General features: G+C 44.1%; 1 protein-coding gene across 1 annotated transcript in view; it reads left to right on the top strand.

Annotated features, from left to right (window-relative positions):
• The window catches only part of DGAT2 (diacylglycerol O-acyltransferase 2), a 50,470-nt gene that overhangs the window by 12,364 nt on the left and 18,747 nt on the right, over nucleotides 1-19,359 (top strand). Inside the window, 3 exon segments of the mRNA XM_087966016.1 lie at nucleotides 5,782-5,901; nucleotides 14,792-14,899; nucleotides 16,978-17,048. Coding sequence (XP_087822142.1) covers nucleotides 5,782-5,901; nucleotides 14,792-14,899; nucleotides 16,978-17,048 — 299 coding nt within the window.

The raw sequence follows: 19,359 nt of genomic DNA, 5'->3' as shown, positions 1-19,359 counted from the left end.
TAATCTGTCTTCCCCATGGACTTTGCTCGTCAGAAGGTCGTAAAAGGGGGCCTTGTGATCCCCGGGACACCGTGACTGTCATAAATATGAACCAGTAGCCAGGCGTCTGAATTTTGATCATGTGACCACGGGATGATGCAATGGTCATAAGTGTGGAAAAATGGTCCTAAGTCCCTTTTTTCAGTGCCGTTGCAACTTTGGTCACTAAAAGAAAGGTTGTAAGATGAGGACTACCTGAATACCTGTATTAAAGGTATATTGAATTGGTTCTCACTCCGCTTCTGGGCCCAGTTCAAACTTAGTTGTTACCTTCAGTCCCTAAATCAGTGTCTCTTGACTTTAGCACCTTTAAGACATGTGGACTTCAAGTCCTAGAATTCCTCAATTTGGAGCACAGATAAAATCAATAACATCAAAGGAAAGAAGAAAAGTTTGCTCACTCACAGTAGGTCAAACTACACCATCAGCTTGATAAAATTCCTTACCCTCCCAGATTTCCTGGGCTAGCCATGCTGGCTCAGGAATCTGGGAGTTGAAGTCCACAAATCATAAAGGGGGCCCTAATTACTAGCTCAGGAATTCTGGGAGTTGAAGTCCACAGGTCATCAAGGGGCCATAGTTCCCTCCCTCTATCTTTACAGGATGCTGATAATCTTTATAGGATGCTGATAACTCCCTGCTTATCTCCTTTCCCCTTGAGAAAATAAGCAACTGCCCCCTTAATTTTTTTCCCTACCAATGTCAACAAGGACAGTTTCAGATGAAAATAAACTGGGAGGCTGGGGTTTTGCTTCTTAGTCGAGGGTGGAAAAAAGTCATTTGCAATTGTGTTTAAAAACTAAAACAGGTGTGCCAAATGAAAAACTAGGGCTTCCCAAGGAGGATTCTCCTGAATTCTCCTGGTTAGAGTAGTGCAATGGTGGGATTCAGCCGGTTCGCACTGGTTCATGAGAACCGGTTGCTAACTTTCTGAGCAGTTTGATGAACTGGTTGCTGGAAGAAATAGTTAGGGCAGAGAACCGGTGGTTAAATTATTTGAAGTGTGTTTTTAATTGTGAAAATAACGTTCAATAAAGATTGTTTTTAAAAGAAAAAAAGAAGAAGTTGTGGGTGCTAAATCACTGGAGGTTTTTAAGAAGAGATTGGACAACCATTGGTTTAAAATGATACAGGGTTTTCCTGCTTGAGCAGGGGGTTGGACTAGAAGACCTCCAAAGGTCCCTTCCAACTCTGGTTATTCTGTACAGAGAGAAACCCTAGTTGTGTTGTGATCTCTGATATCAGTCATTGCTATGGCAGCACAATGGGCCACCATCATTCACCACCAGCCTGCTTTGTTGCCATATCTCAGCCCCTTGGAGAAACACACACAAACACACACACACACCAGGTTTTATTTTTTTGACATTGCTGGTTTCCAAGCCAACCTTCCTTGGCAGATGATTCATGCTGATCAAGACTGCTCGGTTGATTAAACCCAAGCTGGGAAGGAGAATTGTACGACTCTCTTCCCACCGAAATAGGAGAAAGAGAAGTAAAAAAAAAGCAGCTGCTGGAGACCTATCATCCAGTGCCTTGCAGGGACAACAACTCCCAGGATTCCCAGCCAGTTGGGACTTTGAGGGTAAGGAAGACAGGCACAGGGCAACGGCAGCATTCTGTACTTAGCTGAGTTTTTTTTCAACCCAGTCTTTATTATTGTTTGTAAATAACTCAAGGGGGGAAAACATACCCTAATACGACTCCCATTTTCTCTGCAACAACAACCCTGTGAGGTGGGTTGGGCTGAGGGAGAGAATGACTGTTTCAAGGTCACTCAGCTGGTTTTCATGTTCCAAGGCAGAACTAGAATTCACCATCTCCTGGTGATTGGCCCAGAGTCACCCAGTTGGCTTTCATGCCTAAGGTGGGACTTGAACTCCCCATCTCTGGGTTTCTAACCTGGTAACTTAGCCACAATGCCATACTGGCTCTAAGAAAATTTAAGGCACTTTTAAGGCAGGATTTGAGCATTCCTAGGTTGTCCTTGTTGATTGTGAAGGTTGCGACTGCTGATAATCTATGGCAGTGTTTCTCAGTCTTAGCATCTTTAAAACATTGGGGACTTCGACTCCCAGAATTCTCCAACCAGCGCAGATGAATTCTGGGAGTTGAAGTCCATATATCTTAAAGGTGCCAAGATTTGAGAAACACGAATGTATGGCTTGGGGTGTTGGGAAAACTGTAATCTTGAAACGGAAGTTTCTGAAAACTTCAATCCCCAGCAATCTCAATCAATATGGTGAATAGGGAGCATGCTGGGAGTTGTAGTTCAAAATCTTCTGGAGGACCTGAGGTTGCTGCCCCTGCAGCTTTTAACCATAGAGTAATGGCTAAACTGAGCCAGCATGTTAGCTGGTTTAACTATAGAAGATGATTTCTGGGGTGGGAAAGGGTTAAACTAGTTGACCTCTATACTCCCTTCCTATCCTTACCTTGTGTGTTTCTTGCCTACTGTATGCTTCTTGCCTGACTCCACTCAAGTTGACCAAACCCAGGTGAAAAAGACAGAATAACAAGATTGGAAGGGACCTGGGAGGTCTTCTAGTCCAACCCCCTGGCTCAAGCGGAAAACCCGGCCTATAACACATCAGACAAATGGCGGTTCAGTCTCTTCTTAAAATCTTCCACTGATGGAACACCCGTAATGCCTGAAGGCAACCTGTTCCATTGATTGATTGTGTACTGTGTAGATGAGGCAAATTTGCCCCCAACTTAATGCCCTGTGAATTTTGGCTGACTTTTCTTAAACAACTCTGGTCATCTCCCAAATTAATGTTGGCTGAAAATCCAGCAAGGTCTGGGCCTAGTCTAGGAAATGGCAATGACTCAAATTGACTAGGCGTTGAAAGGTCTTTCTTTCTTTCTTTCTTTCTTTCTTTCTTTCTTTCTTTCTTTCTTTCTTTCTTTCTTTCTTTCTGCCTTTTTTCTATCTTTTTTCTGTCTTCCTTTCTTCCCTCCCTCCCTCATTCTTTCTTTCTCTCTTTCCTACCTTCCTTCCTCCTTTCTTTCTTTCTTTCTTTCTTTCTTTTCTTTCTTTCTTTCTTTCTTTCCTTTCTTTCTTTCTCTCTTTCTTTCTTTCTTTCTTTCTTTCTTCCTCCCCCTCTTCCTTCCTCCCTCCCTCTTTCTTTCTTTTCTTTTCTCTCTCTTTTTCCTTCTCTTCCCTCCTTTTCTTTCTCTCTCTCTTTCTTTCTGTCTTTTTTCTCTTTCCTTCCTTCTCCTCCCTCTTCTTTCTTTCTTTCTTTCTTTCTTTCTTCCTTTCTTTCTTTCTTTCTTTCTTTCTTTCTTTCTTTCTTCCACTTTCCTTCCTTCCTTCCTTCCTTCCTTCCTTCCTTCTTTCCTTCCTTCCACTTTCCTTTTCCTTCTCTTTCTGTTTCCTTTCTTCCCTTCTTTTCCTTCCTTCCTTCCTCTTTCCTTCCTTCCTTCCTTCCTTCCTTCCTTCCTTCCTTCCTTCCTTCCTTCCTTCCTTCCTTCCTTCCTTCCTTCCTTTCCAGTGGATGTTTGCATTGTAGGTTGCATTGTTGTTAAAATGCAATAATTCCTAGATATGCCTCAATTGCTCTCTTACTGAGCATCTCTTTCAGCAGCACACCTCTGAATGTACTCGTGTTTGGGGAAAAGGCACGTTGTGGTTGCGTGTCCAAAAACATCTTGCCCAGGAAGAAATCTTGTTGGTTGCAAAAACACACACCTTTTGCCGCTTTTAATTTTGCGTCCCTCAGATTCATATTTCCCTGACCCAAGTCCCAATCATTAGGAAATGCTTACGTGCTGTGCCAAAAAATAACATTCGGCCTTCAGTTTGTTTGACAACAAACAACAACCATTGCAGGAATTGGGAACTCCGGCAGCTTGAGAGATTGGTCAATGGATAACTGGGAGATTTGCGGAGGTGAAAAATCTGCTTGCAAACACGCCATTTCTATTCACAGTCCGTTTATGAGGAGGACAGATTGACCTTTTTTTCCTCTAAGGAAGTAGTGTCAACACTTGGTTGGATCTTCTCTAATCTATTTCCTTCTATTTTTTATCTGTTTCTGGGCTGTTAAATTAACCTCACTTGAAGCCTTTTCCCCTTTACACCTGAGCATGGCTGAAAAGGTGTCCATTTTAACCCTGCTCTGCTTTTTAACACTGCTATGTACAGAATAACAGAGTTGGAAGGGACCTTGGAGGTCCTCTAGTCCAACCCCCTGCCTAAGCAGGAAACCCTATATAGGTAGACCTCGACTTAACAAGAGTTCATTTAGTGACCGTTCCAAGTTACAATGGCACTGAAAAAAAAGAGACCTATGACAATTTTTCATACTTACAACCATTGTAGCATCCCCATGGTTACGTGATTTATGTTGGGATGCTGGACAATTGACTTATACTTATGACAGTTGCAGTGCCCTGGGGTCATGTGATTCTGGCAAGCAAAGTCAATGAGAAAACGTGGCAAGAAAGGTCGTAAAATGGGGCAAAACTCACTTAACAGATTTCTCACCTAGCAACATAAATGTTGGGCTTAATTGTGGTCGTAAGTCGAGGACTACCTGTACCATTTCAGACAAATCTCTTCTTAAAAACCTCCTGTGATGGAGTATCCACAATTTCTTGAGGCAAGTTTTTCCTAGTTCTAGGCTTTTTTTCTGTTAGAAATTCTGTTTATATACAGCACCACAGATCAAACAAAGAGTACAGTCACCATGTGCTTTACTGCTTAACTGTTTAACTTAACAGGAAACTCTACCTAGGGTAAAACAACATAGAGTTATCCAAACTTGTAAACAATGCCATTTACTGGCTGAGTACTTTGGTAGTTGTTACAAAAAGTTACTTTCTATCAGTGCATTGCAATACGTCCCTTGTTAGTTTCCAACCTAGAGAACCAACCTAGAACTTAAGAAATTTAATCAGGTGACAATTGCCAAGCATCTGAATTTTGATCACGTGAACATGGGGATGCTGCAACAGTCATAAGTGTGAAAAATGGTCATCATTTTTGTTGAGGACTACCTGTAATGACTTACAGTGGGAATTCTGCTCCCAAATGTGGTCGTAAGTCGAGGAACACTGCATGAGGCTCCAGAGTAAGCATTGCTTTGGACCAACTGCTCTTAACTTGAACCACACAGATTGAGGTGAACATGTTGTTCTTTGTTGTTCAGTCGCTAAGTTGTGTCCAACTCGTTGTGACTCCCATGGACCACAACATGCCAGCCCCCCTCCGCCCTCCTCCATTGTCTCCCTGAATGTTCCCAATTCATGTTCGTTGCATTGATGACCCTTCCTAACCATCTCCTCCTCTGCCCTCCCCTTCTCCTCTTGCCTTCCATCTCCCCCACCATCCGGGTCTTCTTCAAGGAGTCCTCTCTTCTCATTTGGTGGCCAAAATGTTTGAGCTTTGTTTTCATGACATGTCCTTCCAAAGGGGAGCCAGGGTCGATCCTCTTGAGGATCGACTGATTGGATCTCCTTGCAGTGCAAAGGAGACGACACTCAAGAGTCTTCCCCAGCGCCACAATTCGAAAGCGTCAATTCTTCGGCGCTCAGCTTTCCTTCTGGCCCGGCTCTCACGGTCGTATACACTAGTGATGGCCAAGTAGGGAATTACAATAGTTAATGGTTAGTAGGGAATTAATTAATTAGTGAGTAGGGAATGTGGAGAGTCACATTCAAAGCCTCGGGGAAGGGATCGGTTGGGGAAGCCTTTGGAAATCACTCAATGGACCGAATTCTTTTCTTTTCTCCTTTCAGGGACCGGTTCCAGCATCTTGTCGGCCCTTCAGGATCTCTCTTGGCTGTCCAAGTCAAAAGTGGAGAAGCAGCTGCAGATCATTTCGGTGCTGCAATGGGTGGTCTCATTCCTTATGATGGGTAAGGAGATCTTTTTGTCCTTTTGCTCGAGACTTTTGGGGTGGTGCTATTGGGAGATAGGGATGCATGGATTACTCAAGATGCCTTCAAGAAAGACTAGACTAGACAGACCAGACTAGACCAGAAATGATATAATGGAATGGAATTGAATGGAATAGACAGACTAAAAATAATAGAAGTAATAGAAATAGGAATAGGAATAGCATAGAACAACAGAGTTGGAAGGGACATTCAAGGTCTTCTAGTCCAACCCCCTGCTCAAGCAGGAGACCCTATAACATTTCAGACAAATGGTTGTCCAATCTCTTCTTAAAAACCTCCAGTGATAGGAGCAGCCACAACTTCTGAAGGAAAGTTGTCCTACTGGTTGATTGTTCTCGCTGTCAGGAAATTTCTCCTTAATTCTAGGTTGGTCTTCTCCTTGATTAGTTTCCATCTGTTGCTTCTCAACCTGCCCTCAGGTGCTTTAACAGAAAATAACAGAGTTGGAAGGGACCTTGGAGGTCTTCTAGTCCAACCCTTCTCAGGCAGGAGTCCCTATACCCGTGATGGCAAACCTATGGCACGTGTGCCACAGGTGGCACACAGAGCCATTTGCATGGGCACGCAAGCCCCAGCCAAACTTACCTGCACTGCGCATGCGCGTGCCTCCCAGATGATTTTTGGGTCACTTGAGGCCTTTTCCGGCCTCCCAGAGTCTCGAGGGAAGCCTCTGCAGCCTTTGGAGGCCGAAAAACAGGCCCGTTTGTCACTTCCTGTATTTCCAGAAATACCAGAAGTGACAAAACGGGCCCAGTGCAGTAAGGGGGCGGCAGGAGGGAATCATGCGCGCATGCACAGGAGGCGTGGGGGTGCCGCGTGCATTGCCTTCTGGGTGCTGGCACGTGAGCACGTGCACGCGAGCGTGAACGCAATTGTTGGCACAGGAGCCCAAAAAGGTTAGCCACCACTGCCTTATACCATAACAGACAAATGGTTGTCCAATCTCTTCTTAAAAAACCTCCAGTGATAGGAGCACTCACCAAATGGCTCTTTGAGTATTTAAGGTTGTCAACCCCTGCCCTATACCGGTGGTGGCCAACCGGTGGGCCGGGACCACCGTTGGTCCTCAAGAAAATTTTGGTGGTCCACAGAGAAATGCCCCCAAGCACTCCCCCAAGCAATTAATGCAGGCTGCGTGGGAACACAAGGCTGCGCTGCCCACATGGCCCACCCGCCCACTAGCCCCCCACCCTTCGGCCAAGCGCAAACTTTACCTCGAGTAGAGCCACGCGAGCTGGAACTGGAAGGTAAGACCAACGGCGGGGAGAGAAATCCGCCCGGGGTGGCTCGCTGACGTTGGTGGGAAAGTCGGTCCCATATTCCAGAGCTGCTGTAGTCACAGGACCGGCCCTTTGGTCATCCCGGAGCAGCTCCTCCTCCAGTCCATGGCAGGCCGGTGCACCCGGGTGGAGGAGCAACTGATCTTGTATGACCAGTCCTGTGACTCCTGCAGCTCTGGAATAAGGGACTGACTTTCCCACCCACGTCAGCAAGCCACCATCAGTCAAAATCCATATTAGAGGTCCGCGGGATTTAAAATTACGAGTTTGGTGGTCCCTGAGGTCCAAAAGGTGGCCGACCCCTGCCCTATACCATTTCTGTACCATTTGGGGTAGTATACCATTTGGTGATGATAATGGAACACACGGGAGCTCTTAATTCCTTTCTTTCCCAAATTCAGATCCTTTCTCCTTATTCAGTTTTATCTAAACCTTGGATAATGTCCCAAAATTTGCGGGTAAAAAGGGCTCGTACCGAGCCAAAGGACCTGGACAGCAAATCCCAACTTTTATCTACCCCGTGATCCAAAATACGAGTGTGACCGTGACTTTTCAAGGCCATTTTGTGTGTGTGTGTGTGTGTGCGGGGTGGGTCAGAGATCCACCCCTGCTTGGAACAAATGGATTTTCTGCATGCCTCAAAACTTGTTTGCGGAAAATTTGGCTTCGTGCCCTCTCTTGGTGTTTTTTCACCCTCACACGGATAACAAAATCTCCATGTTTGGCCCCTTTTCCTTTTGAAAAGGACCGAGGATAACTTCACGGGTAGTCCTTAACGTGGGACCGTTCGTTTGATCTAGATTCAAATTTATGACGGCTTTGGAAAAAAACGCCTTCCCTGTATGACGGTCACACAAAATTCAAAAATTTTAGCAACAGGTTCTCTGCCCGGTGGCTGGGTGGGCGTGGCTGTGGTGGGCGTGGCCTAATTGGCCTCCTGCACCATGGCACCGGTGTGTGTGTGGGGGGTGTTTTTGCCCTCCCCGGGCTCCAGAGGCTTTTCTCGAGCCTCCGGGAGGGTGAAAATGGCCTCCCAGGGCTACGGAGGCTCTCTGGAAGCCGGAAAACAGGCCCATTTCCGGCCTTCCCAAATTTCCAGGCCTCTTTTTCAGCCTTCCTGAGCCTCTGTGTGCGCCCTGCACTTACCTGGGATCCAAAATGGGCCGCGGAGATTCCTGAGAGGGGCGGGGAGGGGTGGGCAGGGCCAGCCAGGGTTGGGATCTCCTGGTTCACCAAACCGGCCCAAAAATTAGCTAACGGTTCGGTACGGGTTTGCACAAACCGGGGAGAACCGGAAGCAGCTCGGTCCTGGTTACAGCATCCTGAGGTCATGTGACAGGGATTTGGGACCGGTTTCCGGCAAAAAGACATCCATGTGGGGATTCTGGATTGGTTTAACAACTGGGTGATTTGCTTTAATGACGGATGTAAAAAAAAACACCCCAGGCGTATCATCAGGTCTGGTCACATGATAATTTAACTTATGACCTCTGTGACTTACGAGGGAAATTCCACTCCCAATTTGTGGTTGTAAGTCGAGGACGACAATTGAGCCTGGAATTAGTCCTCGACTTGACAGCTATTCATTTAGTGACCGTTTGAACGGCACTGGAAAAGGGACTTATGAACGTTGTTTCACACTTAACAACCGTTGCAGCATCCCTCGTGGTCACGGGATCAAAATTTGGATGCTTGGCAGCTGCCTCGTGTTTATGACAGTCTCAGTGATCCCCTTTTGCGACCTTCTGAGGAGCCAAGTCCGCGGGGAAGCCCGATTCACTTAACCACGTTGCTCCCTTATCAACCGCAGTGATTCACTTAACAACATGGCAAGAAAGGTCGTTAAAAGAGGGGCCAAACTCACTTAACAAAGCTCTCGCTTAACAACAGAAAATGCGAGCCCCAGTTGTAGCCGTTGAGCCGAGGATTGCCTGTAGATAAATACTTCAGATAAAACACATAATCAGATTCAGAAGGGATCTTGTAGGTCATCTAGTCCAACCCCCTCCCACCCAAGCAGGAGACCCTACACCATTTCTGACAAATGGCAGTCCAGTCTCTTCTATGAAAGCTTCCAGGGATGATGCTCCCACAACTTCCAAGGGAAAGCTGTTCCATTCCAGTTGTGGTTTATTTACCTGGCCCACTTTGTGAATTGCACCTAGGTGCAGGGTCTGTGAATAAGGGGAGCGTCTAGATTGCTGTGCCTAGACAACCCCCCACCCCCCCCACAATTCCTGGGCCACATCTGAAAAAAATTGCTTAATAGTGAGTCATTTTCCTTTATTTTTATTTTTTTAAACAAGGTGCTTGTGCTATAGTTCCCAGCTCGTGTGATCTTTGCCTGGAGAATTCTGGGAGTTGAAGTGCGACAATCTTTTTTTTTGTGGGCGGGGGAAAGGGAGCGTATTTGTTAATGCCACTCTTTCTTTTGACCAGTTTAAGCTGCCCTATCCTTGGTAAAATGACCCAGAATGTGCTTCTCTTTGCTTCTCTTTACTTGGGCAACCAAAACCCCTTGGCAGAGAAGATTGTTAAATAAATAACGTGGCATTTCTCAAACCATGGAAGGCAGCCGGAGGTATTGAGCTCGCATGCCATATTATTAGAACATGGCATGGCCCGAAGGATCAGTATAACAGGGTTGGAAGGGGACCTCAGAGGTCTTCTAGTCCAACCCCCTGCCCAAGCAGGAGACCCTATATACCAGTGGTGACTAACCTTTTTGGGCTCCCGTGCCAAAAATTGTGCGCGCACTTGTGTGCCAGCACCCAGAAGGCAATGCACCCTACGCATGCACGTGCAATCCTCACCCACCCCTGCCACCCCCTTATCTGCACTGCGCCTCACAGCTGTTTTTCGGCCGGTTTGAGGCCTTTTTCGGCCTCTCAGAGGCTTCAGGAAGGCTTCTGCAGGCTTTTCAGGATGAAAAAATAGGCCTGTTTCGTCACTTCCTGTTTTTCCGGAAATACCGGAAGTGATGAAACGGGCCTGGTTTTCGTCCTGAAAAGCCTGCAGAAGCCTTCCCGAAGCCTCTGGGAGGCCTAAAAAACCTCAAACTGGCCGAAAATCAGCTGTGAGGCTCGCGCATGCGCAGTGCAGTAAGTTTGCCTGCAGCTCGCATGCCGGCACAAATGGCTGTGCTTGCCACCTGTGGCACGCATGCCATAGGTTTGCCATCACAGCTCTGAACAAATGGCTGTCCGATCCCTTCTTTAAAAAAGCTTCAATCCCCAGCAACCTCAGCCAATATGGTGAACGGGGGTGGGGCGGGCATGCTGGGAATTGTAGTTCAGCATATTCTGTCCCCGAAGCTTTTAACCGTGGCTATATCTAAACTGAACCAGCCTCAAATTGATTTCATGATGGAAATAGATTTCTGGGTTGGGGATGGGATGGATTAGATGACCTCTGTCCTCCCTCCCGATCCTTCCGTTCTATGTTCCTTGCCTGTGTGGGAGATGGCATTTCTCAACCCAGGTTGACCAAACTGGGTTGAAAAGGACAAAATGACAGAATAACAGAGTGGGGAGGGACCTCAGAGGTCTTCTAGTCCAACCCCCTGCCCAAGCAGGAAACCCTACACTATTTCAGACAAATAGTTGACTAATCTCTTCTTAAAAACCTCCAGTGATGAAGCAACGACAACTTCTGGAGGCAAGTTGTTCCACTGGTTAATTGTTCTCCCTATCAGGAAATGTCTCCATATTTCTAAACTGGTTAAAGAAAAATTATGTGCCAAGATGCAGCTGTAATGATTTGCAGGTTTAAGACAACCTGCTCAGGGTATTTTCTGGCTGTGATGTTCGCAAAAACATTTAACTGTTCTGTTGTACAAAAGCTTGGAACCTTTTATTTGATCTGGGAAGGTAGTTTGAAGAAGGGGACACGTTTGAAGCTCCAGGGGTGCCCTCCAGATTCCCTTGCCCAAATCTGTCCCAAATTACACTTGGATTCAGGTGGTCCTTTACTTATGACCATTTGTTTTTCGACTGTTAGAAGTTGCAACGGCCCTGAAAATGTGACTTCCCACTGGCCCTCGCACTTACAACATCACGTGATCAAAAATGAAGGCCTTGGCAACTACTATGTATTTACAATGGTCACATTGTCCCAGGATTATGTGAACGCCATTTCAATCAATCAATCAATCAATCAATCAGAAGGGACCTTGAAGGTCTTCTAGTCGAGCCCCCTGCTCAAGCAGGAGAACCTAGACCCTTTCAGATAAGTGACTGTCTAGTCTCTTCTTAAAAGCCTCCAGTGATGAAGTGCCTATGATTACAAAAGGCAAGCTGTTCCACTGGTTAATTGTCCTCACTGTTAGGAAATTCCTCCTTAATTCCAGGTTGCTTCTCCCCCTGATTAGTTTCCATCCATTGTTTCTTGTTTTGCTTTCAGGTGCTTTGGAAAATAAATTGACCCCCTCCTCTTTGTGGCAGCCCCTCAAATGCTGGAAGACTGCTGTCATGTCCCCACCTAGTCCTTTTCTGCAGACTGGCCAAACCCAAATCCTGCGACCATTTTTCATATGTTTTAATATCCATAAGAATAGAATGGAATGGAATGGAATGGAATAGAGAATAGAATAGAATAGAATGGAATGGAATGGAATGGAATGGAATGGAATAGAATGGAATAGAATGGAATAGAATGGAATAGAATGGAGAATAGAATGGAATGGAATAGAATAGAATGGAATGGAATAGAATAGAATAGAATAGAATAGAATAGAATAGAATAGAATAGAATAGAATAGAACAGAATAGAATAGAATAGAATAGAATAGAATGGAATAGAGAATAGAATAGAATAGAATAGAATAGAGAATAGAGAATAGAATAGAGATAGAATAGAATGGGAATGGAATGGAATGAGAATAGAATGGAATGGAATTAGAATAGAATAGAATAGAATGGAATGGAATGGAATGGAATGGAATGGAATGGAATGGAATGGAATGGAATTAGAATAGAATAGAATAGAATAGAATAGAATAGAATAGAAAATAGAAAAGAAAAGAATACAGACTACAATGAAATTAAGACTAAAAATGAAATTAAGAGACAAAGAAGAGTCGATATATTATAATGTCTGGAGTGCCTGGTATGAATGGTTTAAGAATAAAAAATCAAAATGGCAGTTAGGTAAAGAATAGGAAACTATCTAAATACTTATATCTATGTTCATATCTATCTATAGTTATTTATATATTAAGTTGAAATTGTATAATGAACGAAATGCGTATATAGAAAGATAAGGAAATGTAAAAGATGCCTTGACACTGATATGATGATGTATAAAGTTTTATTTTATGTTTTAAAATTTTGAAAACTAAATAAAATTTACTAAATTAAAAAAAATAGAATAGCATGTAGAATAGAATAGAATAGAATAGAATGTAGACCAGACCAGACCAGACCAGACCAGACCAGACCAGACCAGAAAAGAAAAGAAAAGAAAAGAAAAGAAAAGAAAAGAAAAGAAAAGAAAAGAAAAGAAAAGAAGAAAAAGAAAAAGAAAAGAACAGGGAACTTGGAGATCATCTCCAGGCCTTTAATCAACTTGGTTGCTCTTCTCAGTCCCCTGTCACTTTTTCCTCAGTGCTGTTGTAATTTTGAACCGCTGCTAAATGAACAGTTGTAAGTCGAGGCCTGTATTCAAAACCCCTTTCAAAAGAGCCCCCCTTTGACCAAACTGGCACCCCTAGCTCTGCCAGTCTTCATTCAGTGCCAGCCTCGGAATCTCTGGGCTAGTAAACATGTTTATTGCTACAAGGGTTATTCCTCCCCACCCACCCACCCCCACGGGACAAAGTGCAATTAATAAATAAATGCAAAGTGCAGTTAATAAATTCCTCCCCGTTGCAGCTCAGGTAGCTTTTTAATTACAGGATCGTTTAGTCTTACCTTTTCCCCAGGTGGGGAGGCTTCCTAGCTTGCCAGTGGGCGTTTGGGATCATTTTCCTTGCCGTCCGCTGTGTGTGGCACATTTATTGTTCCTTTAGGACAGGGTTCAGCCGAGAGGATTGATTCCTTAACGCAGGGGTCCCCAATCACCGGTCCGCGGACCGGGACCGGTCCGTGGAACAAGTCCTACCGGGCCGCTGGCTCTGGGCGCCGCCATCTTGTTTTGATGAAAAAGTGCTTCCGGTGAGCTTTTCCGGGTAGAAAGCTCACCGGAAGCACTTTTCATCAAAAAGATGGCGGGCGCTCGGTGAGCTTTTCCGGGTAGAAAGCCATTTCTACCGGAAAAGCTCACCGAAGCGGCACGCCATCTTGTTTTGATGAAAAAGTGCTTCCGGTGAGCTCACCGGAAGCACTTTTTCATCAAAACAAGATGGCGGCGCCCAGCTGATGTCGGTACCGGGCCGCGCCATAAAAAAGGTTGGGGATCACTGCCTTAACGGATGTAAGTCTTCGACTTACATCCACAATGGAGCCCAACCATTTCAGTCGTGAAGCGAGACATTGGTTAAGGCAGTTTTGCCCCATTTTTTTTATGCGACGTTTCTTGCCAGAATTGTTAGCTCTGGGTTTTTCCCTCCCACAAGAGAAATCCAAAGATCCATTCCCTGCGTTCATTAGCCCATTCGCATGGCCCAATCAAATCTTCATTCCAACTGGAGACCTTCCTCCAGACACTCTCCCCTCCATGTGCCGGGCAACATGTCCTTGACTCTCTGAAAAAGAGTGTTGTTGAGTCTCACTAAGAAATCCCCCCTCCCAAATTCCCAGGTACTAAATGTGGCAGCCTCGAAGCTTCCAAGGGGGAAAAAAAATGGCTTTTCTGTTGTGAAGCGGGACATTTGTTAAGGTAGTTTTGCCCCATTTTTTTACGACCTTTCTTGCCAGAATTGTTAAGTGAGTCACTTTACTTGTTAAGTGAGTCACGTGGTTTGTTAACCGAATTGGGTTTGTTTCCCCATCGACTTTGCTTGTCGGAAGGATGCAAAAGGGGAATCACGTGACCCCCGGGACACTGCGACCGTCATAAATACGAGTCAGCAACCAAGTGTCTGCATATTGATCGCATGACCAGGGGGATGCTGCAACGGTCGTAAGTATGAAAAACAGTTCACCTTAACAATCACTGCAGCATCCCCCATGGTCATGTGATCAAAATTCAGACCCTCGGCAACTGACTTCTATTTGTGACGGTTGCAGTGTCCCCATTTTGCAACCTTCTCACCAGCCAAGTCATTGGGGAAGCCAGATTCCCTTAACAACCACGTGACTAACTCAGCTGCAGGGATTCACTTAACGCTGGCAGGAAAAGACGTAAAACGGGGCAAAATTCATTTCACAATTCCTAACCACATAATTTTGGGGCTCAGTTGTGGTCATAAGTCAAGGACCACCTGGATCAGCAATTTTTCTAAGGTGGGATTAGAACTCACCGCAGCTTTGGGTTTCTGGAAAATTCTCTTTGGAAGACAGAAGCGTTGCTGAGAACTTTCAACTCCTCCAACCTGACCCTTCGTTTTCCTTTGGGGGAAATCCATGAAATAGGAAATGATTTCCAACCTGGATTAATGTTCTCTTCTCTTCTCTTCTCTTTTCCTCCAGGTATTATATGCACCATTATCCTACTATATATGCTCTGCACAGACTGTTGGATTATAGCAGTTCTATACTTAGTGTGGTACGCCTTCGACTGGAACACTCCGAGCAAGGGTAAGTGTCAGGCCTGCCCCAATCCAACCCCTCGACTCCGTTTGGTTAAATCAGAGGGTTCTTTTACTAAGGATGTTGGTTGCAGTAAAATCAAGCTGGCTCTGAAATCTCCCACGTTTACTAGATAACAAAAATAAGGTGTAGGTTGGGCCACAGTCCATCCCTCCCTGCCACGATTTTATTTATTTATTTATTTGATTTGCCAATTGTTTACAAGATAATAAGTATAAGTGTATACATAGTTGTGAATACATGAAATGGGTACATATAAGAAAAATAAAAGAAGAATAAGAGAAACAATAGGACAGGGACGGTAGGCACGTTGGTGCGCTTATGCACGCCCCCTACAGATCTCTTAGGAAAGGGGTGAAGTCAATAGTAGACAGTCTAAGGTTAAAGTTTTTGGGGTGTGTCCGTTTCCAGCCAACCGGAGCTCACCAAGATATTTTGAGAATTTTTCGGGGAGGTTGGGGGACAATCCGTATATTTCTCAAGGTACCCTGGTCATAGGTTGCTGATACAAACAGGATTCAGTAGCTCTGGTCCTATCTCACCTGTCCTTCCCCCTCCCAGTTTCCTATCACATAGCCACAAAGCTTTCTCACCCTTTCATCCTTCCTTCCAACGTTTGATGGCGAGATGCCTGTGAGGCGCCAAGCCGAACCAGGCGGAGCGGACAGTAAGGGATACAATTTTGCAATTAAAAAAATAAATAAATCTGAGAAGGGCTTTTTTTCTTCCTTCTTTAGGAGAGTTGTGGAGGTAGTCCTCAACGTAGGACCCTAATTGAGCCACAATCCTAACCTGTGATGGTCATTAAGTGGGACATCATATTACTGTGCCAGATTTTGCCACCCCTTTGCAGCAGCCTTTAAGGAAGCCCGTTGTTCCCTGGGTGTGTTTTTTTCAGAAAGCCGAAGTCAACGCCGGTTTTCCACTAAAAATGTTATAAATTGCAGTCAGTCTAGGCACCTTTAAGACCTTCAACTCCCGGAGTTATTCTGCATTTTGTATCTTCAGATGCAGGGTAGAAATTGGTGAGAAGAAATGATTTTTCCCCCCAGATATAAACTGAAGGCCAAATATGGCTTTTTCAGGCTTGTGCCTTGGCGTGCATATTTTCCAACTAGCTGGATTCCCATCCTGCTTACAATCTTTATGAAGCTGTTGCCTTCTGGCAGAAGATACAGAACAATTAAAACTCGGACCACACGTTTTCCCAGAGCTATAATTGCACTTAACAATGAACTTAAGGACCACCATCAGTGACCACCAATGCTGGACAGGATTACTTGGTCTGTTGTGTGAATGCTTATGTGTTTTTAGGGGGCGGGGAATTTTAGTGGATGGGGAGGTGTCATGTGTGTGTGCATGTTGAGTCTGGTCTCTGGGTATTATGTGAATTTCGCTTTATGTATACTGTGTATATACGTACAACGGCAATAAAGAATTCAATTCAATACCCATGCTTCACTATGAAACTATGTGGCTGGACTTAGTTTTTGGGGAGGAAAATAAAAGGGGAAAAATTCTGCCTCTGCCTACCAGCATCTGGCTAGTGTCCTGTCAGTTTGTGAGAGTTGAGTGCTGTTTGGAAGCTGAAACAGTATTTGCTGTGTGAACAAGGAGGAGACAGTAAGGAGCCTGGGCGTGGCTTAGCTCAACTGTTCTGTACTAAAGTTGCTTGGTGCTGCTGTGAAACTGAAACTCCTCTCCTCTGCTTGTGTTTTGCATTTGGAACAGAATTCCTTTCAGGTGGGGAGGGGGAGTAGAACTCCTTAGCATCAGAGCGTGTTAATAATATAGGAAATGCTAATGCTTTGATGGTCATTTCGAAAAATCCTTTCTTAGTGAGCCCCTACAAGCCGAGAGGAACCTACGTGCCAAATTTCACGTTTGTAGGCTTTACGATTCGGGAGATTTTGTGATGATGCGTGAGGGGTCTTTCGCTTTTATATAGATAGATTTGAGCATCATGGTTAACTAAATTAGCTTCACCAATATATGGCATTTGGCTGCACCTTCCTTGTTTATATATCCTCATCTCTCAATCTTTTCTCTTATATTTTTTTTCAAAGCTGGAAGAAGATCTCAGTGGATTAGGAACTGGGCCATTTGGAGATACTTCCGAGATTACTTTCCAATCCGAGTGAGTTGCTGTTGGGATGTTTTATCAGAGATGATTTCAATGAAGTGTTAAAATGCTTTGTTCTTTTTTTTAATGTATTTGTAGAATTTCTTGGCCACCCATCTTACCACAGAATGGCTGGCTTACAATCTTAAAAAAGATTAAAAATGATACTTTCACAGGAAGTCCTTGACTTACGACCAGAATTGGGACTGAAACCGGTAGCAAAGCAGCAAGGTCATTAAGTGAGCCGTGGTCGATTTTATGACCCTTTTTGGCCACGGTTGGTAAGCGAATCTCGCTTGTGCCATGGACTTTATTGAAAGCCTCTGGGAAGGCCATAAACGGCAGTCACGTAACACCCCGGAATGCTCCAACCGTCCTAAATACAGGCCGGTTGCCAAGCACCTGAATTTCAATTCTGTGACCCTGGGGAATACTTTGATAGTCGTAAGTGTGAGGACTGGTTGCAAGTCACTTTTTTCAGCGCTGTTGTAACTTTGAACGTCCATTACATAAACGGTCGTCAGTCGAGGACCACCCGTAGCATGTGTCGTGCTCCTGTGCCACACGTATGTTAAGAAAGTTTGGGGTGTAATGAATGAGATGGCTGAACTACTAATTACACTTCCCGAGTGGGCCAATATGGAGGAGGTCCTCCAGGCACGGGCGCTGCTGTGTTTCACCGGTCACTTCTAAAGGATGGCCAGAGGGGTCGACATTGCGTCAACCAACTCAGCTGGTCTAGCAAATGAGATCTATGGTAGTGTTTTTCAATCTTGGCAATTTGAAGAAGTTGTGGACTTTTTTTTTTGTAATATTTTTTTTTAAAATTTGTATATACAATAAATCCATTCCATTTCAATTGTGCGTCGATTAGGTAGATTATTTCAATTATTTAACCATTATTAAGAATATTCTTATCCAACTTAACAATATAACAATAATCACAATCCCATGTATGTGGTATAAATGAGATCCAATATGTCCATTACATTAGTTTCTCTTACTGCTCTGTGAATACATCTAATCCCTTTTAGTTTATTCTATTTTCCATCCATTGATAAAACAAATCCCATAGCATATAATATTCAGATTTTTCTTTTTCTTTCATTTCTAATGTCAATCTATTCATTTCTGCACATTCAAATATTTTTTTCAATTATTTTTCCCTCTATCGATATCTTATCCCTCTTTCAGTTTTTGGGAAAATACAATTCTAGCCGCTGTTAAAACATGTGTAATTAAGTAGCTCTTTGCTATACTATAACCTTCTGGTAGTATTCCTAGTAGGAATATTTCAGGCTTCAAATCTATATGTTGTTTAATCATTTTTTCCAATCATGTGTGTATTTTAGTCCAATACCTTTTAGCTTCTGTCCAAGTCCACCACATATGGTATAATATGTTCTGGGTATTTGATGATATTTCCAACATTTAATTGATTTACCTTTAAACATTTTTGCTAATTTTGCTGGAGCTAAGTGCCATCTGTAAAACATCTTGTATAGATTCTCTTTATATGCTTGTCGATATTATCAATTTATAGTTCCTAAAAGTTGTGGACTTCATGCTGGCTGGAGAATTCTGGGAGCTGAAGTCCACAGCCTCTTCAAATAGCAAGGTTGAGAAACAGCGCTTTGATGTTTTTCTATCCAGCACCTTATCTTCAAACATCTTGCTCAAATCGTGTCTGATCGCTGGCTCGACTTTCTCTCTTTGTCTGCTCCTCCCAACTCTGACCTTAATTTCCAAACTGGTTGAGCCAGAATTTGTTCGTGTTTTTTCTGGAGATTGTGCAAAATAGTGTCGCATCCTTGTGATTGATGTGCAAAAAAATATACGCTTGCAGGATGAGAGCTGCTACAGCCTTTTCACTTTTCATTCCAACTCTCTTTGCAGCCCATTCCTTATATGACAAATATTTGGAATGATATCGGGCTGAAAAACTCTGTATTTGATTGACATCTAATGCTGGACTTGTCCCTACTGTGTTACTTCTTACAAGTTCACAGAGGAAATGAAATCTCTCTCACGGTTATTACTGTTGAGCCAGGGACCACCTATTCTATACCTGTATATTTGTTTTTTTCTTGCCTAAGTGTAAAACCTTACTTTCCTCACCACTGAATTGAATTTTCTTAGATAGGGCCCAGTGTTCGTCTGTCGAGATCCTTCAGGTATTACAGAGAATAGGTTAACCCCCTGTTCTTTTTGGCAGCCCCTGAGATATTGGAAGGCTGCTATCATGTCACCCTTAGTCCTTCTTTTCATTAAACTAGACATACCCAATTCCTGCAACCGTTCTTCGTATATTTTAGCCTCCAGTCCC

This window comes from Notechis scutatus, chromosome 5 (assembly GCF_049901735.1).
Source record: "Notechis scutatus isolate UNSWTSFEM ecotype Mainland chromosome 5, rNotScu1.2, whole genome shotgun sequence".
In the NCBI taxonomy this organism is placed as follows: domain Eukaryota; kingdom Metazoa; phylum Chordata; class Lepidosauria; order Squamata; family Elapidae; genus Notechis; species Notechis scutatus.
The sequence above is the reverse complement of the archived record's forward strand: the minus strand, read 5'-3'. Positions and strand labels throughout refer to the sequence as shown.